This window comes from Nylanderia fulva, unplaced genomic scaffold (genome assembly GCF_048542155.1).
Source record: "Nylanderia fulva isolate GAGA-0341 unplaced genomic scaffold, ASM4854215v1 Scaffold5, whole genome shotgun sequence".
In the NCBI taxonomy this organism is placed as follows: domain Eukaryota; kingdom Metazoa; phylum Arthropoda; class Insecta; order Hymenoptera; family Formicidae; genus Nylanderia; species Nylanderia fulva.
Window position 1 is genome coordinate 6,299,908 of NW_028190587.1, and position 27,450 is coordinate 6,327,357.

At 34.5% G+C, this 27,450-nt stretch overlaps 1 protein-coding gene across 1 annotated transcript in view; it reads right to left on the minus strand.

Annotated features, from left to right (window-relative positions):
• Nucleotides 1–371: 371 nt before the first annotated feature.
• Nucleotides 372–27,450, minus strand: part of exex (motor neuron and pancreas homeobox extra-extra) — a 28,695-nt gene continuing 1,616 nt past the window's right edge. The window contains 3 exon segments of the mRNA XM_029316727.2: nucleotides 372–2,139; nucleotides 8,776–8,939; nucleotides 27,183–27,450. Coding sequence (XP_029172560.1) covers nucleotides 1,897–2,139; nucleotides 8,776–8,939; nucleotides 27,183–27,450 — 675 coding nt within the window. The 3' untranslated portion in view covers nucleotides 372–1,896.

Genomic DNA, 27,450 nt, shown 5'->3' on the forward strand with positions numbered 1-27,450 from the left:
GTTAGGAAAAGAGCAACTTGATTTTGGAGAACACTGAAATATATATATAATTAATTGTGTGGTTAAATCGAATAATAAATGATACTTTTAGTTTGAGAAACATTGACATATATATTTTCAAGTAATATTCTATCCGTTTAAAACTATAGAATGTACTTGATTTAGGACTTCTGCAATATTGTCAGAGAAAACCGTTTCTCCTAATTACTGTTTTTAGATCAATTGTGTGATATTGATTGTGTGCATTTTATTAGACGAATAATTCATGCAAACACATGTAGGATAATATCTTTTTATAATAGCATTAAATTAAAACAGTTAAATACCCGGGAATGAATTATGCGAAGGGGAAAGAAAGGAGGCACAGAGAGTTTGTTCGATTTCATAATTTATTTAGGAACTTCTCGCGATAATCATACCGTGTATCTGCATCGCATTCGCTAACTTAGAATCTATGCGGATAATATTTACACTCACATTGTATGCTATAAATACATGCTTCTCGCTCGTGCACTCATACAGGACAATACTCGAATAACGCTTATAACCCTGGACAGGATAGAAGATCCTAATATCCTGCGTACGTCTCCTCTTTACATCGTTTATATTAACAACGTCGCGGTTTCAGCGCTTATCTGCCAGCTCTATTTTACAAGCCGAGCGAACACAGAATAAATAGTCCCTAGAATGTCTATGTACATGACGGATTCAGATTAAATGGCATCCGTCTCGAGGCTTTCATCGATTTCGAAGCAGACTTTGCTGTCACGTGCACTGAAAAAAGAATTATTAAATTTTAATAAATATTTATTTCACTACTGCCGAATAAATCATTTATTTGAAACTAATAATATTGATTTGGCGTGAAAAATATTTGATCTGAGGAAATTCTTTTCAAAACAGATAAATATTTATTTGTTTCGAGTAAATGATTTTCTTAGGCAGTATTGAAATAAATATATTTTAATTTAATAATTATCTTTTTTTTCTAGCAGATTGTAAAAGATTAATCCGATTATACCACCATATCCAGTTACTTTGAGCTTCTCGAGAGTCAGCAATGACGCTCGTGTGTCTAATAACCGTGATTAACAAGCGAGGTATCGTTAATGATCGAGTGTATGTGAATACTATCTCATTTGCAATTATTTACATTAGGTTTTCTGGTGCAAAAGAAATTATAGAGATGAGATATATATACACGAGATCAATTATTTTTTTTTGGTAAAAAATTACGAAATCAAAATTTATCAACACCGAGGTAATTTCGATAATATCGATGCACGCAAAAATAATTCTTCCGTTTATCTCTGACAGTAGAAATGTGACTAATTGATATAAGCTGGATTTTTTTCTGACAAAAAATGATGCTGATTTTAATTTCTCCTTTATAAGTCATATAGCTTTATCAGTTTGCTGTTATAATCGATTATGAGAATTATATTGCGATTGAAATGACAGAAAGATTCTTGATTTTTACTACAAAAGTATCTATATAAGAACATATGCGCGGTTGAATTAATTAAGCAGAATTAACTTAGTCGAATCTTCAGATTCGAATTTTGAAAGACTCTGAAATAATGACTTTCCTTAACAAATAAATTGTTCAAGAAGCACAGTCAGCTTGATGATTTTCGCATCTTTCTAATCGTTGGAGGGCCAACAATATATAATATTTCCTACTTAATCCTTCGAGAAAAATATTCCTTTTTCCTGACTTATTCCTTTCGTCATAAACGATAATAAACAGAGAAAAATATTTTGTGATTTGCTTATTGCAAAATATGAATAATAAATAAAACAATAATAAATAGAACTGTAGCGGCAAAAATGTTCGCGGTTTATTTATTGAAAAATGTTGGTCTTCCAAAGATTAAACGAGCCTCTGGTGATTTTTTAAACCACGTAAGGCCGATACAAAGGTTCCTGAAGGTCCGTCCCAGTTCTCTGACTTTCCTGGAGCGTTCCTCTGGGTTCCTCCGGTGTTCCAGGCGCGTTCACGCTAACGTCACTTCCGGCGTCTCGCTCGACGCTTCTCGTGCTTCCGGTCTCTTCGGCTTTCCCGGTCGTGCGAGCCTCCTGCTGCGCTTTTTTGCTACGCTTCCATTTCATTCGGCGATTTTGAAACCAGATTTTCACCTGCAACGAAAGTGTACCGTGTAATTGCTGATCGAATGCGGGATAAAACTTATCGAAATTATTTATTACGCATCAAGCGAAGCGTTCGTGATGCAAAGATTAATGAAATTGCACGGCGATAAGCGATTTCGTGGAGCTAATACGTGGAACTATAGTGATATCTGCTCTGATAAATTATTTTTAGGCACTGAATATCTCATTTAATTTTAGATAATTTTAGAAATAATTATAATTATAATATTATTATATTATATATAATATAATATATAATATGAATAATATAATATATAATTATATATAATATAATATATAATATATAATGTAATATATAATTATATTTATAATTATATTATAAAATAAACCTTCGCGTAAAAAAAAGATTATTCTCTGTGTATTATAACATCTCTGTTTGCATGTATTTATTTTATTAAAAAATTGTATTTAAAATTATTGAAAATAGGGAATAAAAAATCAAATTTATCTATTTTGACATAATATCGTGATCGATTACATTTGAAAGGAGAAAGTCGACTCGGATATATATTATCTAAACATCACAAAGTAATCATTCCTCTTTTACTTACACAAACGATTATCGATTACTCTATACGGAAATAACGATAAATACCAAAAAAAAAAACAATAATCTATCTACTAACAAAGTACCTTGGACTTTCTATACACACATACTTACTCCTGATATTAAATGATAAAGATTTCCTCATAGTATATACGTACTTCAATTATGTAAAGATATATTTTCGAAGAGCATCATTATAATGAAAAAAAAAATTATTGAATTTGAGTAAGTATTTATTTCAATACTGCCAAATAAATTGATCTGATGTGAAAAATATTTATGTTATACAAGAAAATCCTTTTCAAAACAGATATTTAATTGTTTCAAATAATTTACATAAATCGCAAGATTTGCTAGTTCGATTTCGAGTCGATATCAGTTTTGAAAAGTGCTAATTATCTGACGATTTATCGCCGGGACACGAGTGTGCGTCTCAATCTCGACTCCGTTCGATCCACGCCCGATTTAATTTGGCGAATGCGTACTCCATAAGCGCGAGTAACATTACGTGAGCCACCCCGCGAGACGCCGTAAATCAGGTAGACAGATACAGGGACTCGATTTTTCCTCCCCAATCGTAAGAAAACGATGTAAATCTTTCGGACAACATATCATGCGCCCGGGCCAATCCCCTCCAGGCACACCGACCGTATTATATCTTTACCCTCCGCACATAGGAGCGCAGTTTTCTCGTACGAATACGAATGGGAAAATCCGTGAACGTTTCACCGAGTTCTCGCGTCGCGAAGGATCCTTCCGTGTGACAAGATTAATCCGAAATTTTCAATCATCTCGCAGTAAAGTATATATAGGTTTTTTCTAACTAAAATTTCAGTTAGAAAAAAATTGTTAAATTGATAAATATTTATTTGAATACTGTCTAATAAATCATTTATTTGAAGCAAGTAAATATCTCTTTTGAATAAAAGTATTTTCTTGTATAACAAATATTTTTCACATCAGATCAATATTAGTTTCAAATAAATGATTTATTTGGCAGTATTGAAATAAATACTTATTCGAATTCAATAATTTTTTCATTATAATGATGCCTAATTTTTAATTCATTCACAGGGAAAGGAGAACTTGTATAACATAATATTTTTCACATCAGATCAATATTAGTTTCAAATAAATGATTTATTTGGCAGTATTGAAATAAATACTTATTCGAATTCAATAATTTTTTTCATTATAATGATGCCTAAATTTTTAATCATTTCACAGTAAAGTATATAGGTTTTTTCTGCACTGAAAAAATTATTAAATTGATAAATATTTATTTGAATACTGTCTAATAAATCATTTATTTGAAGCAAGTAAATATCTCTTTTGAATAAAAGGATTTTCTTGTATAACTTAAATATTTTTCACATCAGATCAATATTAGTTTCAAATAAATGATTTATTTGGCAGTATTGAAATAAATACTTATTCGAATTCAATAATTTTTTTCATTATAATGATGCCTAAATTTTTAATCATTTCACAGTAAAGTATATAGGTTTTTTCTGCACTAAAAAAATTATTAAATTGATAAATATTTATTTGAATACTGTCTAATAAATTATTTATTTGAAGCAAGTAAATATCTCTTTTGAATAAAAGGATTTTCTTGTATAACATAAATATTTTTCGCATCAGATCAATATTATTAGTTTCAAATAAGTAATTTATTTGGCAGTATTGAAATAAATACTTACTCAAATTCAATAATTTTTTTTTATTATAATGGTGCTCTCCGAAAATATATCTTTACATAATTGAAGTTTCAAAAGTATACGACATGTAGAATTGATAAAAAACTGCATATTTTTACATCAAATTAAAAAAAATAAGAAAAAGAAATAAAATAATAATTATTACACATTTTTAACGTAATGTAATCTAATGTTTAAAGAGCATTTTTATGCTCCAAATATTGATCTCTTTTATAGTCTAGAATTTTATCGAGAGAAACGGCGAGTGCCATCACTTTTCAATCAGCTGGATAATTTGATAGGCGAAACACTACGATTTGCAGGGACTTACGTAAATCATTCGCGTCGCGTTAACAAATAATTCGGAGCGCGAGGCAAACAAGCGTTGGGGGTTGAAAGGGGTGAGTATAGGGGAACGAAAAGGCGCGAATTGTAGGCGCGAGCGAGTCGGTCGAAAAAAATGGATTAAAGGTGGGAAAAAAAGCGACATGCGAAAATAAATATTTGTTGTCGATAAATCGACGAGCGATGAAGAGCGAGCGGGCGAGATAGAGAGAGAGAGAGAGAAAAAAAGAGAGACAGAGGAGAAATAGATCGCGCTGTAAATTATCTCACGAATCGAAATTAATCGACACTTTGTACACGGGAAACCGAACGACGAATGAATCATGGAACACCGAAAGCGTTCCGAATCGACGATATCACTTCGATCGCAATCGCGCTAATTGCCGAAGATATTTTTTTTTTCTCGCTAACGATCATTATTGTTGCGTAGATTTCGCGTGTTATTACAAATGATTACGATCGCGATTTTGCGATAACTTTTAATCGCGAGTATTATTACCAGGTCTTAATTAATTCCGCCGAGCAGGAAATCCTTGTCGCAAGTCAAATCGAATTACTTTTGGTAAGAGTCCAAAGTCCGAACGATCGTCTGGAGAAAACATTAAATGCATAATGCATCGAAAAAATTCGCATTTAATCTTTCAACGAGATGCATTTTATGCAATTTTTGCGTTAAATGATAATGGCACACATTACACTGAAAAAAATGCATTATACATCATTTGTTTGAAACAAAAAGGTATTTATCTGTTTTGTAAAGGATTCTAATATTAAACCAATATTATTTATTTAAATTCAATAATTTTTTTCAGCGTGGAATTATTGCTTGTTATCTTTGGAAAGTTTTAACATTGTGACATTTATCTAATGAAATTGTTTGCCTTAGGATAGGTATGATAAGGACAAATCTTTATATATATATAAACGTATATACTATGAGGAAAAATATATATATATTATATATATATATATATAATATATATATATAATTTGTAACAGCCCTTTAAAAATTAATATACATATAAAAGGCAATAAGAGCTAATTAATTTCTGTTATTAATATTTATTTGTGGAAAAAATTTTTTAACATAAAATATTAGACAAAAAAGTTCGAACGTTTCGGTTGCCTTTTTCAATCTTCTTCAGCGCATCATTTAAAATTAAAGATTAATAGAAATTAACAATAAATTATTCATAACTGTCAATATACTAAAATGCGTTGATTTAGTTTTTTATAAAAATAATATCTTGACGTAGTTTATGCTCTGTTTCTGTATAGTTTTAGTATATTGACAGTTATGAATAATTTATTGTTAATTTCTATTAATCTTTAATTTTAAATGATGCGCTGAAGAAGGTTGAAAAAGGCAACCGAAACGTTCGAACTTTTTTGTCTAATATTTCATGTTAAAAATTTTTTTTCACAAATAAATATTAATAACAGAAATTAATTAGCTCTTATTGCCTTTTATATGTATAATTATATATATATATATTTTTTTTATAGAAAGAGAAAAAAATATCTACTGTAAGTATGCAACCTTTGTCTTTGAAATAAACGCGCATTCTTCGGACATCGCGACGCTTTTCCAAGCTCGCACCTGGCCGGTAAATCGACGGTAATTTCTGCGAGCGCGGAAGTCAGACGAACCGAAACGGGTAACAGGATTCTGGGGTAGGAAGGAAGGAAGGGAGGAGGCCGAGATGGAGGCGAGGCAGAGAATCGGTAAAATATCGAAACAAATCAGCGACTGAGCCCGCCATAACTCAGACTTTCACGTCTGTTTGCCGAGCGATCCGTCAGGGCTCGTAAGCTTCGGAGTTATGTTTAAGTTGTTGAACTATGCGAGAGAGGATTCGCGTGCACACGGCCGGGCAACCGGATGGAGAAAGGAAGGGCGGCGGACCGGATTATTCGGATTTTCTCTCCTTTTCGAAGAGAGGCTCTCTTCCTTTTTCTCCCGTCGCGTGCTCGCGTGACCTCTCGCGAATTTCCATTTTCGCGCTATTTACAGACCCGACGACGCGACGTCGCTCGACGAGGAGGAGTCGGAGCGACTCTTGACGAGCTAACTCGACTTCAAACTCCAACTCGGGAAATAACCGATTGGATTTCTTAACGATTTCTCCGCAAACTATCCTCTGTATCAATCGGAGATACGCTATTACGGAAAAATATGCTTTCGCAGTTTGAAGAATAGATATAGATACATGGACGTCCGCAAGATTTTTTTCAGGCAAGGATATTGATTAAATAAATATTAAGGAGATTGTTGATGATATCAATGTAATATACATATATTTAAATTAAATCGGCCGAAGAGCCACCGCGCGCGAAAATTAATTTCTTTCGCGAATTTTTAAACTTGACAGATTGCCAAGATTTAATTAGGAACGGTGTCTCTTTATTTGAGACTATCGATAGAAAAATTGGTGAGAAAAATAATATTCGAAATTATATGGGTAGAATTAATTTTTTTTGTTCTTTCTTAATTTTTTGGTTGTTTGTTATTTTCATTTTTTATATTAAATAAAAACTCGGGAAATAACCGATTGGATTTCTTAACGATTTCTCCGCAAACTATCCTCTGTATCAATCGGAGATACGCTATTACGGAAAAATATGCTTTCGCAGTTTGGAGAATAGATATAGATACATGGACGTCCGCAAGATTTTTTTCAGGCAGGGATATGATTAAATAAATATTAAGGAGATTGTTGATGATATCAATGTAATATACATATATTTAAATTAAATCGGCCGAAGAGCCACCGCGCGCGAAAATTAATTTCTTTCGCGAATTTTTAAACTTGACAGATTGCCAAGATTTAATTAGGAACTGTGTCTCTTTATTTGAGACTATCGACAGAAAAATTGGTGAGAAAAATAATATTCGAAATTATATGGGTAGAATTAATTTTTTTTGTTCTTTCTTAATTTTTTGGTTGTTTGTTATTTTCATTTTTTATATTAAATAAAATCTCGGGAAATAACCGATTGGATTTCTTAACGATTTCTCCGCAAACTATCCTCTGTATCAATCGGAGATACGCTATTACGGAAAAATATGCTTTCGCAGTTTGGAGAATAGATATAGATACATGGACGTCCGCAAGATTTTTTTCAGGCAGGGATATGATTAAATAAATATTAAGGAGATTGTTGATGATATCAATGTAATATACATATATTTAAATTAAATCGGCCGAAGAGCCACCGCGCGCGAAAATTAATTTCTTTCGCGAATTTTTAAACTTGACAGATTGCCAAGATTTAATTAGGAACTGTGTCTCTTTATTTGAGACTATCGATAGAAAAATTGGTGAGAAAAATAATATTCGAAATTATATGGGTAGAATTAATTTTTTTTGTTCTTTCTTAATTTTTTGGTTGTTTGTTATTTTCATTTTTTATATTAAATAAAAGGATAGGTATTATTACGTGCACTAAAAAAAAAAAAAAAATTATTGAATTCGAACAAATATTTATTTCAGTACTGCCCATAATAAATCATTTATTTGAAACTAATAATATTGATTTGATATGAAAAATATTTATTTGATATAAGAAAATCCTATTCAAGACAGATAAATATTTATTTGTTTCAAATAAATGATTTATTAGGCAGTATTGAAATATGTATTACGCATTAATAATTTTTTTCAGTGCAAAAAGATCATAATTTTCTAATCTCTCTCTCGATGACAGTCATAACATCAAACGAGAATTATGACAAAATAATTGCTTCAGTTTATTTCGTTTTTTTTCGGCGTTTTTTGCAGTGGGAACGGCCTTTTATTACATAGAGATATTTTATCGTGGAATTATAGGTGATTCACGATTTCGCGCATTACATTACGTCTCTCTCTATTCTGTGACTAATAAAAATTGTTTATCGCGCGATACTTATCGCGCGCGAAAGAGAGAGATGAATCACGGGCTTATGGCTGTCATTGAATTTGGGATATCGAAAGAGGTAATGGGCGATTTAACATTATTATCTCGATTTACCTGCGTTTCCGTGAGCATCAGCGACGTTGCGACCTCGAACCTCTTCGGTCTGCTGAGGTATTTATTCTGCCGAAATTGCTTTTCCAATTCGAGGAGCTGCTGGGACGTAAAGGCCGTCCTTGGCCTTCTGGTCTTGCCCAGCAATGCATGTTGTGCCGCACAACCTATTACAAAAAAGTAATATCCTATTTCAAAAAAAATTCAATTGAAACGAGACGAATTATGTTATAATTAATTCGAGTGACGATATTCGCGATAATAACCGATAAATTGAAATGTTCCCTAATTAAGATACGTAATACGAAAATAGATCATGCTCTTATTTCATACAGCGTCGAAATTATAAATAATTATACAATTTTTTTTAACGAACGTCATGTTGACTCTTGCATAATACAAATTCGCAATAAAAAATTTTTTTTTAATTGATTCGTTCGACGGAAAAGTCACAAATTGAATTAATGATTTTTAGTCCGGCAAACAGTTTCGGAGAGCGAAAATGATTCATTATCGCGATCCAATAAAAATCATCGAATGCTAATGCAATTATCGCGAGTGTAAATCCCTATGGATTACCGGGGGATGATTTGGGGTTAGACGATAGGGCGGAAAGCCGCCCCTGCAATTAGCCCCGTGAATGACTCTTGGTCAGGGGAGGATCGTCGACTTATAGCACCATGGGCGTAGGATCCTACAGAGCCTGATGAAATTATCGCCGATACAAACATGATGGTATTGCAATCAATCCATACGCGATGGAGACGCGGTCGCACCGGTGTCACACGATAGATACATGGACAGTTAACAATTTATCATCCAGAGCTATTTTACCTCTCTCTCGTTGCAGTCTAAATATATCATTTCTTATTAACAAGATGCCACATAGCATATTAATTATTTTATTTTCTATAATTTTTTAATCTATTTTTTTATCAATATTTTTTGAATTATCATACTTTTAAAAATTTTTTATATAATTTTTCAATCTATTTTCTTATCAATATTTTTTGAATTATCGTACTTTTAAAAATTTTCTATAATTTTTCAATCTATTTTCTTATCAATATTTTTTTAAATTATCGTACTTTTAAAAATTTTCTATATAATTTTTTAATCTATTTTCTTATCAATATTTTTTGAATTATCATACTTTTAAAAAGTATTATAATTATTTTTTTAATGCAAAATGCGCATTATTTATTTTCAAACGAGCAGATGAGGTAATATATTCGAGATAACACAAGAGATGTTCAAGTTTGATTCTCGTTGCAGTCTAAATACTATATCATTCCTTATTAACAAGATGCCACGTAGCATATTAATAATTTTATTTTCTATAATTTTTCAATCTATCGTCTTATCGAAATTTTTGGAATTATTACATATTTTTGAAAATTATTATAATAATTTTTTTAATGCAAAATGCGCATTATTTATTTTCAAACGAGCAAATGAGGTAATATATTCGAGATAACGCACGAGTTGTATGATTCCGGGCTTGAAATTCACGCGAGAGCTTAAAATTTGTGTACGAGAGACGCCGTTATTTTTGTCACGTGTTTTTGTTGTTGCCGAGCGTTGTGTCCACGATGGGTTTCCACGATTAACAGCGGGGGTAGGCCTTGCGTCACTGGCTTAAGCACCCTCGTAACTTAACTAGCAAGTGCGTGACCGGCTGTCAGTGTTTGTACACATGGCGGCGTTTAGTCGAGCGCATTCGGATTACCGGTCGCGCGCGTGATTCACTAAGCTACGAGCAGGTATATACGCACGCTCTCGCTCTCCCTCGAATAGTAGAGACTCGTGTTTTGATATAGGGCCGCGCGATTTCATCCCTGACGCACAAATAGGCGGCAGTTTCCGATATCTCGATGTTGCATTAACGGGATCTTACGCAAATTTCGCGCAAGTATTACGAAAAATCAAGAAGCATCCGAAAATTAAAAAATATAAAAGTCTCTATAGAGAACGTAAAAATATTTTAGAGGAAATTTATGGTATAATTAAAAATGTCAATTAAACTCTTACTTTCAACGAGTTTGGTCGTTACGAATGAAAAAAAAAAATTCCGAGCTTGCCGAGGCTTTTTGACAGTTGTTCACGTGCGCGAGGGACGTGACAGACTACATTTGATAGTTGTTAGTATTTAGAGCTGTAGCACATTTATTGGGTTATTTATCGTTGAACGAAGTGGAGTTTGGCTCCCTCTCTCCTTTCTCCTGCTGGGCACATATGGCCTGACCGATGATTTCCCTTCCCGCTGATTTGTGACAATTATTATTTGCACCATTGCGCTCCTCGTCCTGTCATGATTTATTTTTATATCCCTTTTTCAATTTCATCGTCTGCGGACACCATCTACGCGGTGCCCATTAGATCCTCGTGACACGCTGCATATATCAAACGTTATTATGCACATTGTCCAAAAAATTTCCATGTTCTGTTATAATATTCAAGATAAAAATCCATTTCAGTTACGAAACTGTTTATGATTACAAGATTACAGTAATCAAATTTTATCCACGATTACATATACTTTGTTAGTCAATCTGAGTCAAAAGATCGAGAAAATGAAGTTAAGATAAAATATCAACTCCAAGTAATTTTTATAATATTGAAACAGATTTTCGGGATAGCTTTTTAAGAGTTCTTTAAATTTAACATTCGGAACAATAAAAATGGAGGTAAAGAGATTTTCTGACAATTTGCATTTCTTCAAGTGATAATTTTCCAAGTTTTTGTAGATTAAGAATTTCTTCATTCTCTTGCAAGTTTTTAGATACAGCACAATTATAATTAAAATTAATTCTCTAATTGCAGTCAAAAGATTGTCATCAATTGTTGCCTGAACTTTATATGTTTGCGACTTTGCGTTTTAATCGCTAAATTTGTTTAAGCATCTCAAGAATTCTATAATTCTTCGGATGACAACCAGACCTTTATTAATTATCTGAAAATTCTGAATATTAATTGTTTGCCAAGACCGTAAAATTCGAATGTTGTCTGGGATGAGAACAAAACAAACAGCACCGGTTTCCGGTATATTTAAGAGTCGCATTCATTATCCTTGAAAAGTTAAAGAAATGACAAATAGCCGTCATAAATTGTCGCACCCTTCGTCGTCAAATTTGTCGGCTCATCGCGATAATTATTCATTGAGCCATCGTCGCATTAAATCGGCAAAGTTGCAAACGCGCCGAAGAAATTGTTCGCCATACGAAACTGAGGGGGTTGGCACCTAACATACGGTATGTGCCCCTTCATCATAGGGATGCTGCGTTAACTATAGCGCTAACTAACTGCAAATAGTCCTCCTCCCTCGCTTCGATAAATAAACTCGATTCGGCAATCGCGATGAAAATAATCGAGAGGCAAAAATAATGTTATAGAAATTAAAAAAAATTGAAACAATACATATTGTACATTAATAAGGATTTTAATCTACAAATAAAAAGGCAATAAGAGCTACATAAGTTCTATACTAGAATTATATTTGTGAAAAGATTTATAACATAAATTATTAAATATTATACCATCCAGATTTATAACATAAATTATCAAATATTATACATCCAAATTTCTACTAATATTTTAATAATTATTTAATAATTTATAAAGATTTATAACATAAATTATTAAATTATTAAATATTATAAATTATTAAATAATTATTAAAATATTAGTAGAAATTTGGAAATAATATTTTAATTTTTAATTTTTAATTTTGATGCGCTGAAGAAGGTTGAAAAAGACAACCGAAACGTACGACGAATCGAATTTACTTCTGTATAATATTTAATAATTTATGTTATAAATCTATTCACAAATATAATTCTAGTATAGAACTTATGTAGCTCTTATTGCCTTTTTATTTGTAGATTAAAATTGTCTAAAGAGCCGTTACAAATTATATTAATAAGGATCATTTTTCTTTACAACGTTTCTCCTTTCCGCTATTGTTATGCGCCGGTTGCATCGATTCCATATAAATCCGAAAAGCATATATATCGTTTTGTAATTAATTTCCATCATTAATTCCTGTGCAGTTCTTCGCGCGATACATTTGCGCTCGAATTGGCCTAATTTCATTGACACGCGAATGCACCGTGTCCCGCCAAAATTGATCATTTGGCACGCTGTGCGTCCGATCAGGAAATGCGCAAACTGTGACAGATGTCTGTAAACACGAGGAGGGCGACTTTATCGAGTGGACAATCACCATTCGCGCTCTTATATCGGGCGATAGAAGGGGCCTTTATCATGATAATTTAATTTATTTGGGGTCCCATCGGCCGCTTCATGCCGGGCCACCCTTAAATAGTGCCGATCATCGCGGCGGTAAACACCACCTATTATCTGTACTTAAAGCGACTACTCTTTCCCCTGTATAGCTTATACTCCCCTGAAAAAATTACACTCTACCGGTCGCATGAATACCCTTGCGCCTCAATGAAGGGTGGCAGTATTTTTTTTCTTTTTTTTTAACACTTATGATAATGGGATAAGATGAACACATCCTTGGGATTTTATTACGATTTTAATTATGAGCGAGAAAAACAATTATATTCTGAAATTAATTAAAAATACTATTTACTTTATCGGAATAAGATGAACACATCCTTGAGATTTTATTACGATTTTAATTATGAGCGATAAAAACAATTATATTCTGAAATTAATGAGATCGGAATAATTTTATATCGCTCGCGATTGTCGTCTAATAATAACAATAATCAGATAAGAAATATTTTGATCGGCTCTCAATATTAATAATAATAATATATGATATTTTCAAATCGGTCAATAGGCGAAAAATATGGAGAAAAATAGGAAATATTTTCTCCATATGTAAGTTCGAGATTAATTTATATATAAAACTTAGTAATCTCAAATCAAGAGATACAGTTCCGAAGAATTAATTTTTCGCGTTTGGGCTCTATTGGCCGATTTAAAAATATCATAAATAACAATAATGTTTGCAAATGCAAGAATTCAAGGTATACAAGTGTATACAAGTTTTATTCTCTCGCACGGCGATTGTTATGTAATACTTACAGAATTAATCATCCGAATGCAACTCTTTTTCCCGTCCAGCCGAGATCCGATCTCGTGCGCCGTTCTCTCTTTTTTTTTTAAGGGTCGCACGGTATCTCGGGCTAACGAGTAACTACCCTCGTTAACTCTCGAGCGAAAGGTACGCTTAATTAAAACTGATTACTCGATCCGAGCTTCCGCAGAAACTTCACCTTCGTTTTTAGTCCTTTTTGCGCGTTGGTGGCGCGTTACTCAAATGAATGACCCAAATGCTTCATATATCACGATAGAAAAGTAACGCGACATTATATTCTCTCGGTGGTGAAACATTTTTATTATACATATATCATACATAATTATCAATTTAGTTGCAGATTCTTCTGAGATATATTATTTCAAAAATTATGTCTAATTTTTGAACTTCAAAATAATATCTTAGGTAACTTTAATATTCATTAAAAACAAGGATTACACGTAGTAAAAAGTAAGCTTCTAATTCTCTCCCTATAATATATATAAAAATCAAAATGATTGTTGACGTGTAATTTTTTCATATATATATATATATATATATTCTATTTCGATTAATTTCTAATTTAAGTTTCTGACAGCATTCCTTTCATTACCATCAAGAATAAAATAAAAGCTATAGAAAAAATTCGTAACTCGAACTAGAGGGACACTCTTAATTCAAGATCCTATTTTTATAAAAAAAAAAAAAAAAAAACTAATAACTGACAGTTCCCATTTTATTCGAAGGAGCATCGATCCGCGCCGAGTCCTCTCGCATAGAAAAGTAACGCGACATTATATTTTCTCGGTGGTGAAACATTTTTATTATACATATATCATACATAATTATCAATTTAGTTGCAGATTCTTCTGAGATATATTATTTCAAAAATTATGTCTAATTTTTGAACTTCAAAATAATATCTTAGGTAACTTTAATATTCATTAAAAACAAGGATTACACGTAGTGAAAAGTAAGCTTCTAATTCTATCCACTATAATATATATAAAAATCAAAATGATTGTTGACGTGTAATTTTTTCATATATATATATATATATATATATATATATATTCTATTTCGATTAATTTCCAATTTAAGTTTCTGACAGCATTCCTTTCATTACCATCAAGAATAAAATAAAAGCTATAGAAAAAATTCGTAACTCGAACTAGAGGGACACTCTTAATTCAAGATCCTATTTTTATAAAAAAAAAAAAAAAAAACTAATAACTGACAGTTCCCATTTTATTCGAAGGAGCATCGATCCGCGCCGAGTCCTCTCGCATAGAACACATAGCTGTCGTGGACGCGGTTCTACGCTGGTCTACGTTGCAGCCGAAAATGGCCTCCCTCTAATGGGCAGCAATTACCCAATAGCGAATTGCAAATTGGAATTAGCGTCCTAAATCGGCGTGTATACCTCTAACCGTGCCGCTGTTACTCTCCGTCCGGCTCGCATCGCGCGCGCTCGTCGTCTCGAATAGAGGAGAGAAAGACAGGGATGAATAGAACGCAAGAGAGAGAGAGAGACAGCGAGAGATAGTGGGGGACGGCGAGCGAGCGAAGGGGTTGGTAACGACTTCGTCGGTGGTGCGTTCTCTCAGCTTTTGCTTCCGTGGCTGTGTTGTAACCTGTCCGCTTACGTGCACGTGTGTGAGTCGTCGGCAAGCTCCGCCCGCGGTTCTCGGGGCCCGTGTTCCGCCCCCCGAATTATCTGCCCCTCAGATCCGAGCTAAACGAATCTAGGCGAGTCGCTATCCGCCACCCTCTAGCCGTCCGATAGCCACCCCCGACGTGGGATGGTCGTAGATGGGGATGGAGCTGGACGAGCGAGTGAGAAATATGGCGATGGATAGATAAAGAGAGAGAGAGAGAGAGAGGGTGGAAAAGTTGGGCAAGTTTTATCAGGCTATTTTCCTTACCCGAAATGGCTGAATTTAATCCCGAACTCGGGCTCGCGAGCTCGCCACAAATCACGCCATAAACATCCGCGATGTTACTTCTTATTCTTGCCGCGCGCATTTCTACCCTACTCGCCATCTTCTCGCCGAATAGATGCAGCAGCCTTGAAAATGTCGCGCCTCTGTTTTAACACTTACAAGGGAAGTTAGGGAATTTGGAAATTCAAACAATTCCCAAACTTTACGCACAACATGGAAAGAAAGAATTATTTTATTAATTAACTATGACAGCTAATTTTTTTACCATTCTCCGTTAAACTAAAAATATTAGTTACCATAGCTAAATTTAGGCATGATAAATTTCAGGTTGTAATATATGGACAGCTAAAATTTAGCTTGGTAGCTAATTTTTTATTTTCGTGAAAGAATTATTAATCCTCAAAAATTATTATTTTTAAATAATTTTATTAACGTGTTTTTATTACAAAACTTTTGTCTAAAACATTTTTTCATAACTTGAATAATTTTCGAGATATATCGAGAAAAGCAAAAGCTATTCTATGAGGGGTGATTTCATCCCTTTAGATCGTAATTCAGCACGAACAAAAAATAGTTTTGTGTTACTCTACTTGTACACAAAGTTTTAGAATTTTTTGAATTTTCGGGTTACCTAACTTCCCTTGTTAAACAATTCCTCAAAAATGATTATTTTAAAAAAAATTTATCAACGTGTTTAAACAGAGGTGTTTTTACTATAAAACTTTGGTCTAAAACTGTTTTTGAATATCTTGAATAATTTTCGAGATATATCGAGAAAATCAAAACCCATTCTATGAGCGATGATGTCATCCCTTTTGACCATAAACTTTTTAAACCTGACTTCCCTTGTTAAACAATTGTACTGTGCCTGAAGAAGACCGATCGGAAGCTCAATCTTTAGCATAATAATTAATCCTCGATCTTTGGTCCTAATCGTCTGTCAGTGCCAGTCTCTTTTACCATAAAAAAAAAAGGTCTTTCTGGTCTGCTGGAAAATGAAGCCGGAGCTCGCAAAGAGTCGTCAAAGGTGTTTCGCGGGCGAAAGGAGTTCAAGCGTATGCATCACGTATCCAACGCACGCAGACACACACAGACACGCACACGTATAGGTACGCGAATAGTATTACCAACAAGATCGTATATAGACACGGGATGGCGCGTTTGAGCGAGCGCGCGGGATGTTACACATCGGGTAACCAAGATCTGTTTGCTTGTGGACGGCCAAACTAGCTGGCAGCTAATTCAGAAACGCCATTACCACCTATACGCTTATAGGCGGACCTGATGCTGCAGCAGCCGGTTTCCAGTGTATACAGCCAGTATATATACATATTCTCTATATATGTACCTATACGTGCGGTCGCAAAAGCTCGGCGAGCGAGTGTGCATCGGTTTTCCCCAATTCTCCCACCCGCCTACGACTATCCGCGCTCGTCGTTCGTGCTTCCTGCCACTCTCTCGCCGAGCTTTAATTCCGATCCGGAAACAACATCGACATCAGGCTTGTCCTCGTTGCGAGCTCGAACGAGAAGGCCGCTCGCTAACGACGCTGATTCGACCAACGTCGACTCTCCGACGCGAGGAGAGCCTACCGTACGTTCAAACTACTACCAATTATACGATGAATCCGATATTACGGATGTGTGGAAAAAAAAAGACAAATCATTATCGCGATCGGTTGGTTCCCGCCAGCGAATCTTTCCTCCTACTGACTATATAATTATATTGTATACGCATAGTTATTTTCTGTTTTTCAATATACGCTGTAAAAAAAAAATGTAAAATTACATAAATAATAAATGTAAAATTGCGTGATAAATAATGAAAAGGTAAACATTTCTATTATTTATCGTGTAATTTTACACTCATTATTTATGTAATTTTACATATTTTTGTGTAATATATTACATATTTTTTTACAGTGTACATATACGTTTATCAAAGCAATCATTTTCTATCGTTTTTTAATTAATTTATATATTGATCAATGAACAAATATTTTTCACGCATTCAGGTCAAAATATAAAAAATAAAATACTTATAATATTTTATAAATAATTAGATTGAGATATACAAATTTCTGAAAAATTATACAAATACATATTACTTTAATAATTATATTTTACTACTTTTCAAAGTCATAATTATGTGTAGAATATAACTATATATTTATACGACAATTGTTATTGCAAAATTCTAACGTTATTTAAAAAATAATTAGGCAATGATATAAATTAATCCTTGGATTTTGTGTACTTTGCGCACCCCCTTTCCTTCTCTTATCTCTCGTAAAAATGTCTTATCGCGTAATTTTAAATGAATACCCGATTAAATCTCCCTGGAAGTAGATAACTCGGCGATATCTCGTCCAATCAACCTCGTAAACCTAGCTATCTGGAACACCATAAGCGCTGCGGTCGAATTAATAGGAATGCTGTAAATCCCGAACAAATAGGATTAATCCTCCGCAATCGGCGCGCCATATGTTGGAGTATAAAGTACAAAGGGCGACAATAACGACACGGTAAGAGCCGACAGAGGTTCCTTCCGTTGTTTCGCGCGATTTAATTAGTTTAGTCCGCTTTAACATTTTTTTCTATCATTTCTTTTCTCGTTACGCAAATTATTACACGTCTTTCGCAATAATATATTATTTGTATTACACGTGCAGGCAAAGTGGCACTTTGTGTGCGTGTTTTCTGTGCGGAAAGCGGCCGATTTCCCACGCCGCCATCTTGCGACGGCACGGTGCGGGAATAGCCGCATTCAAAGCCATTGCCTACGGCCGAGCCGCGTTCAAAGTCATTGCCCACGGCTTCAGCCGTGGACAATGACTTTGAACGCGGCTATTCCCGCACTGTGCCGTCGCAAGATGGCGGCGTGCGATCGGCCACCTCGCGCACAAAGCCACTTTGCCTGCACTTGTAATACAAAATATCGTGTGTATCAAGTGCGGATTGACAATTGTTCACTCGTGTGGGGTGGTCCATTCCCCACACTCGTGACCAATTGTCAACTTTCCGCACTTGATACACAATATACTATATATTTTTCATCATTATTACAACAAATATTTCTGATCAATTTTATTATTATATAGAATGTATTTTCGAATTTTCATACATTATATTATATCATTGTATACGCGTGTAATGTTATAAGAGAACGACAAAGTGTGCGAAGCGGGTGGTTTTCTCTCGCGGGTCTCCGTCGGAAACGCGAAATTGGCCGTTTAAACGGACTATAAGTCCGCGGAGTTGCCATGGGAACGGTATGGTGACAGGAGAGAGGTGGCAGCGGCATGCCGGGAGGCTGCGAAGGGGATGAATAGACGGATGAATGACGCACAATTAACTAATTAAATCATCCGCCAACCCCTCACGCGCGCGCGCGCGCTCTCTGTCTCCCGAGTATCATCCCCCTTTTGTTGGTACAGTTTCCGCCGCCATCTCCTCGTCATTGTTTCTCCCCGTTCGTATGGACGGCGGGACCGGTTCGAAAAAAAAAGAGAGGAAAGAATGAAGGGAAAAAAAACGAGACTCCGGCCGTATCGTCACGCCGCTACCCTCACGGTTCGTCAAGTCGATTTAAGCCAAATTGCCGATCGAAATGCCCGTGAAGAAACGAATCCTCCTTAATTGCGGTTCCTCGAGGGGGATCTTCCAGTTTTCTTTGACCGAACGTCGTCGATTTTGTGAAATTTCGAGCTCCGCGAATATCGAATTAATAATACAGACACGCTTTATATGTACATACAATAGATTTGAATTTATTCAGCTGATTGAAAATGAAGCGCTTGGGAGGATAAAAGTACTGTCAAGATTTACTTATTCCTTTTTTTTTTTTTTTAGGAAATATGAAAAGATTGAAAATTCTCGATTCATTTTGTTTTAAGAAAAAAATTTATAATTTATTACAATAATTGAGCGGATATATATTTATATTTATATAAAGGAAAGATCGCATATCTGATAGAATTTATTTGAAAATAAAAATATAAGCACATGTTAAAACATTAATTTTTCATTTCCTACTATTTTATCTTATACTACTAATTTAATTATTATAAAACAAATTGTTTGACGAGCAAATAAAATTTACCGTAATAAGGACAGAAGTTTGCACATAATTAATAAAAATGTTTGTCGAATTGTACGGCGTTCATTTTCATAAGATATTTAATGTTCGCTGTACGATATCTCGTTGCGGCATCAAAAAGAAATAGCAATGCTGTTTTTTCTTCGACACCCTTCGACAGCAAATACCGCCTTTAATTTCGTTTGCGCCCTCTGCCCTAAGAGCCTCCCCATTAACTTGAAAAAATATCTTCACAGACCATCGGCCATTAGAAAGGAATTTATAACTCTATTTACATTTCGCGAAAAAGAGATTTAGCGAAAAAAAAAAAAATGAGAAACTGTGTGTGTGTGCTTGTATATGTAGGCAAATATTATTCCTCGATTAACGTTGTTGCACTAATAACAAAAATATAATCGAATCACATAATTTATACCACGCACGTTTATATTTATTTAACATTTATATTTTAAATGTCACAACTTATATCGAATTATATCGAAAATATAATGTAACAGAGGCAGCGTTGCGAAATAAGAAGCACCCAGACGCATAAAATAAAATGTCAGCGCTAAAATTTTACATTTTCATAATCGGTAAATTAAACATTCGCCATCATTAAATTATTGTCGTAAAATATGTAAAGTACAATGTCGAAAATAAAAATCACCGCGCTCCACCAGTTTTATCGAACGCGAGATTTATCGCGCCCTCTGCTATTATTTATGTATTTACCGTTGATATCGATACCTGCAATTAATATTGTTAAAACGCTTAAGGATTTTCTCAGCGCGCGCTCATATCATGTAAAAAGGTCGTAAATTTAAAATGAATAATTTATTCCTTCCTGAAAATATGCTCTTGCCGTAGAGAGGGAGGAGACAGTAATTATTACAATTGCATTTCAACTCGCACGAATATAATTAATCATCGTCGGCGTGTCCATGTGGCTGTCACTATTGGATAATCGATGATCGTTTTACACACGTTAATCCAAAAGCCAACTATCGATCGTCGCTGATTGACGATTATATATGTGCCGATTAAAAAAAATGTATAACTGAATTGAACAGAAGAGTTATCTCTTCATTAATTTTATTCTATCCTATTATTTTTTTTAAGAAAAATATATCAATGCATATTTTAAAATTTTAGATGTCTCTTGTCAATCATAGAAGAATAAAAATTAACATTTTATCGATCGTATAAAAGAGCAGTTGGTTTCATAGAAATAATGATCTTCATCTTGGAAAGGATGCATCGCGTGAGACCTTTTGAGAAAATTATGTTCATTACATTTTTAGGCAAAATTTCTTTCTCTTGGAAAGTAGATGATTTTTTTAATCGACATTGAATTATTTTGCTGCAATACTGAATTAAAATTACTCCGAGAATTTGATATCTCGTTGCTAATCAAATCGCGAATTAAATTTTGTAAATTTAAAATTTCGTTCAAATAAATCCTGCTACTTGAAAAATTCTCCAGGAATAATTTTTCAGTATGATCCTTAATTAAGACGCATTATGCAATTCTAAAGTTGAAACGAATTGCTCCTCAAGATATGTTGTTTGCATATGTATATACATTTTCAGTATAATTTTAGCACTATTTGCTGTTATCTAAATAAAATTATATAGATGATCATCTAGATGAAATTTTGGCGTCATCTTTATATAAATAATAAAAATATGCATTATCAATATCTGAATCTTGGATTTAAACAAATTATCCTTTATCTTTTATATCTGGATATGTTTCAAACAAAATCATTTTTATTTTATCTAAGATGAATTTACATATTCTTATCTTTAGCTAGTTAATTTTTAAATCATCTAAGCACAACATCCCGGGAAAACATTTTTTATATACATATAATTAATTGTACATATAATCGTAAAATTATATGTGAAATATTTCCATTTTTATACATAATTATATAAATTTTTCAATTATAAGGGTTCATATATAATCATGTCAAATTATACATAAAACCTATATATATATATATGAAGAAATGCTTATTTATTATATATAGATAAATTTATATAATTATATATAAAAAGCACTTTTATCTAATTATGTATGGACATATTTCATATATAATCATTTTGCGATTATCTGTATATAATTTTATATATACTTGTATATAATTTGACATTATATGTTATATATAAAAAATTTGTTTCTAAATGCTTATTTATTATATATAGATAAATCTATATAATTATATGTAAAAAGCACTTTTATCTAATTACGTATGGACATATTTCGTATATAATTTTGCGATTATCTGTATATAGGTAATTTTCTATACACTTGTATATAATTTGACATTATACGTTATATATAAAAAATTTATTCCTGGACTGAATTTGAGCAATATAATTGTCGCAGTAACGACGCTGCGTCTCAATGATCATTTCCATTCGAGGGCGGCAATCGATGGCCGCAGAATCGCGCTAATTAGAGCGGCCGCGATGCGGGCCATCCATTCGTAACGCGATATGGATAACTATCTGGCGAGCGGGCGTGTGGGGTACATCGTGCAATACGCGGGCCCCCGACACGTGCACACACCCCGTTTATAGCGCGCTAGTTAAATTTCGATACGCCGTTACGCGCGGCTCGGGATAGATGAAACATGATGTTGTCGTTGCGTCGCCGCGCGCGGGCATAACGCGCGACAAATATTCCGCAAATAAAAGCCGGCGTTTCCTCCCCCTCCCCCGGGGGGTTCAGGTTCTACCCTCGTTATTTACAAAACGTCGCGCGCGCGGGGGCGGAAGGGGGATGGAAAAAGGGGTGGAGGTCGATGTATTCGAAGCGCGTTTTATTTCGTGCCACGCGCATGTGCGCTCTCTCTCTCTCTCTTTTTTTTTTTTTTTTCGTTTTCCTCTTTTTTTGCGCTTGTTTTACGCCACCGCTCGATTTTTTTTTTTTTTTTTTTTTTTTTTCGTCCTTTTTGGTCGACGCTGGATTGCTCGGCAACTACCAATCAGGATCATCTGACAGGAAATACTCCGCGCGCCCGCCACTTGTGTCCGCGGCATCCTCGCCGCCCTTCCGCCTCTCATTTTTGCTTCCCTTCGTCTCTCGCCCCCGTCGACCACCCCCTTGTCCCACCACCCTCCGTTCTGCCGCCGCCGCCATCGCCATACGTTCACTGACCAATTTGTTCGATAAAAGCCCTCGACTGATTGGCCTGACAACGCGGCCACGGCTCTTTTTTCCGAGCGTGAAATTTACCGTGGTAACCAAGTCCCTTGTTGCACTTCCTCCTCCCCCTTCCCGCCCCCTCCCCCGTTTCCGGATCCTTTGCTTTTCAAGTTCCTCCGCTCGGTCGCTTAATACTCTTTTCTTCACTCCCGTCTTCGTCTTTTCCTTCTTTGTATTTTTGAGACAGTTCTGTGATTCGTGGCAAGCTTTGCGAATTAGTTGGCAGGGGGATGCGGTTCCTCTTAGTCCTCGTGAGTAAGGATTCTGGGAAAGGAACGAGGAGACCTGAATTTCAGAGCTTTCCCCATTTGTTCCTCTTTGGAAGGAATTCGCAAATGATTAATTAAAAAATTGCACAATTTATTCTGTTGAATAAAATCCAATTCCAAAGCGTCGATAAAGAATCAAGATTCTCTATTTAAGATGGAGGATTGGATGAGCGATTTAAAGGATACGAGATCATCCTTTAACAAAGAAATGTTTAATTTTAAACATTTCATTCCGAATTAAACGTATTATATATTTTAGCGCAATTGATATCCCATTTAACGGTACCCTTCTAATCGGAACTAGAGGCTTTGGTGTCCACTTGTTATCAATGATTCTCGCTTCCGACATTGATTCGAACGAGTCCGTAAAGCTCAAACTACTTAATAGACCGGTATTTGGGCGAGGAAAGTGTAGCAGAATGGCTCTTAAATCAAACAAACACTGGGATTGAAGCTATCCCTATTTAGGATAAAGTCTTCATCCGATCTAGACGATTCCTCGAACCGATCGATTAGTGTAGACGATGTTTCCTGCAGACGACGTGTCTGCCTTGTATCTAAACGGCACAGTTTCGAACGTGAATGTCACAATTTATTCTGTTGAATAAAATCCAATTCCAAAGCGACAATAAAGAATCAAGATTCTCTATTTAAAATGGAGGATTGGAAGAGCCATTTAAAGGATACGAGATCATTCTTTAATAAAGAAATGTTTAATTTTAAACATTTCATTCCGAATTAAACGTGTTATATATTTTAGCGCAATTGATATCCCATTTGACGGTACCCTTCTAATCGGAACTAGAGGCTTTGGTGTCCACTTGTTATCAATGATTCTCGCTTCCGACACTGATTCGAACGAGTCCGTAGAGCTCAAACTGCTTAAAGGACCGGTATTTGGGCGAGGAAAGTGTAGCAGAATGGCTCTTAAATCAAACAAACACTGGGATTGAAGCTATCCCTATTTAGGATAAAGTCTTTATCTGATCTAGACGATTCCTCGAACCGATCGATTAGTGTAGACGATGTTTCCTGCAGACGACGTGTCTGCCTTGTGTCTGAACGGCACAGTTTTGAACGTGAATGTCACAATTTATTCTGTTGAATAAAATCCAATTCCAAAGCGTCGATAAAGAATCAAGATTCTCTATTTAAGATGGAGGATTGGATGAGCGATTTAAAGGATACGAGATCATCCTTTAATAAAGAAATATTTAGTTTTAAACATTTCATTCCGAATTAAACGTGTTATATATTTTAGCGCAATTGATATCCCATTTGATGGTACCCTTCTAATCGGAACTAGACGCTTTGGTGTCCACTTGTTATCAATGATTCTCGCTTCCGACATTGATTCGAACGAGTCCGTAGAGCTCAAACTGCTTAAAGGACCGGTATTTGGGCGAGGAAGGTGTAGCAGAATGGCTCTTAAATCAAACAAACACTGGGATTGAAGCTATCCCTATTTAGGATAACGTCTTCATCCGATCTAGATGATTCCTCGAACCGATCGATTAGTGTAGACGATGTTTCCTGCAGACGACGTGTCTGCCTTGTATCTAAACGGCACAGTTTCGAACGTGAATGTCACAATTTATTCTGTTGAATAAAATCCAATTCCAAAGCGTCGATAAAGAATCAAGATTCTTTATTTAAAATGGAGGATTGAAAGAGCGATTTAAAGGATACAAGATTATCCTTTAATAAAGAAATGTTTAATTTTAAACATTTCATTCCGAATTAAACGTGTTATATATTTTAGCGCAATTAATATGCCATTTGACGGCACCCTTCTAATATTTTGCGTGAAATATTTCTATTACAAACCGGGGAGAGAAAAGCTGCATTTTCAAAGGCACGAGCATGTTATCGAGATCATAAAATTGGAGTTGTCGGCCAATATGGCTTAGTGGAGCGGTACATTAGACACGTAAACATGTACTATCTGCTCATCGTAGCGGCAATCTGTCTTTCGACGTTGCCTCTCACTTTCGAGTTAATAGCTGGTAATAGCCGTCGAGAGCTAACATAACACGACCTCCCACGCATGAGTTACCGTCGATCGACGATATCATCCGACGCGATCCACTCGCCTACGCAAAGGGGATTTCGATTTTGCGCAATATACGCATTTCCCTGCCTTCGGCTTCATCGGAATTAGATTCGAATATGTATACATGTATATGGATTTTTTCACAAATTACTCTTGATTGCGAAGTCATTAATCAATGTCATTTGATATCTCGTTGCTAATCAAATCGCGAATTAAATTTTGTAAATTTAAAATTTCGTTCAAATAAATCCTGCTGCTTGAAAAATTCTCCGAAAAAAAAATAAAAAATTAATCCGTTTATCTGTTTACGAGTCTCTTAATTTGTTTAATTCTTCGATGCGTTAAGAAACTCGAGGATTAAAAGTCGCTTTAAATTTTTATTCTTGGAAGATTCGCGAATTAAAAATCGATTATAAACATTTTTTTAATCGGTTTTTCCCGCCTCTATTCTTGCGCTATCTCGTTCTTACTGATGTTTATTACCGATTCGCGATCGGCGATAAAATCGTAATCGACGTATTTTTTCTGGGATTGGCATCACGTCACTGTCGACTTAGGAATGAACGATTTATGAGGATTATTATCGACTGTAATGATTTTTATCAGTTGTATACTCGATTTCCTCACAAATTATTATCAAATCATTAAATTATCAGATATTGAAAATGAATTGATGGTTTTAACGTCAAGGTCGAGTTGTGCTTTTACAAAGACATGCTTCAATTGTATTGTGCTTGCGATTTTTGCGATCTTATTCACGATTATGATTAAAATACCGCAAATGGCATTTGGAAATTTGCATTTTTGAATGTTGAATGCGCATCTTTCTCTAAAATAATATTTAATTAATATTGCACGTAAACATATGTCATTTTATGATGTTACATAAAAAATGATCTGTACACAATTAATTGTATTTTTTTATTTATAAAAAAATATTCTAAAAACATTTACAGAGACATTATATGTACATAAAATATAATTTTTTAAATTTTATTATATATTTTCACAGAGAGAAATTTAAAATGAGATGTCATACACTTGTAATTAATCATTATCAATAATCAAAAATTTATTTGACATATTATTGATTTATATGCCGCTGTTTCCTGACTTTATATATATATTATTTTAAAGATTTATATAAATAATATCTTATCATAAAATAACAAACGAAATAAACTTGCTTGTGTTTTATAGTGATGATAATTATTGAGATCTTTACAGATATCGCGCGATTAATTGCTTGTATCGTTATTTAGCGCGGCGATCGTAAAAATATTATGCAATTAATTACATGCATCAGCATTTCACTTTTATGATAAGCCTAATTTGATCAGAATGATTTATGCTTAGAAATGATAAATGCTTAGAAAGTGTTCTGACATATCATATTTAGTCAGATTTATCCATTTATATTTAACAATTGTAAATACACATTTTTAATTAAAAAAAAAAGATTGTTATCTTTTTAAAAAAAATCCAAACAAAGTTATTGAATTATCCTAATAAACAATTTAACTTTTTTATTACAAATTTCATCCATATTATTATCAAATTAAATTCTTATTAAGTATATCCGCTCTTCTTTGAAAAATACATGAAATTTTCAAAAGCAATATTCAAGAAATTTCAAATAGCGTTATAAAAAAATTTTAATTTTCACGCAATGCGTCTCTTTTCCGCAATAGCTGCATGAATTTTGATGCGCGAGCCTAGATTAAGATAGTACAAAGATTAAGATATCCGAAGCGCAGGGGCCGTCGTAATTAATCAGATTAATTGATGTGAATCCACTCACCGGCTAAATCCGCGGGCAATCTGGGATACAACATGCCGGTCCGGGCGAACCACTCGAGCTGAAGTGGATGGATGTGATGCTGCTGAGGATGAGGCCCGCCGGATTGGGGATGGCCGACCGGCTGACCCTCCTTGTGTATCGAGTGGAAGGCGCTGCCGCCGGCCGGATGATAGTACAATCCACTCGGATGGATAAGTGGTCCCGCGGGATGCAGCAGGATGCCCTGATTCTGCCTGACCACGGCCGCGCTCACCCCGTAAGGCCCGGT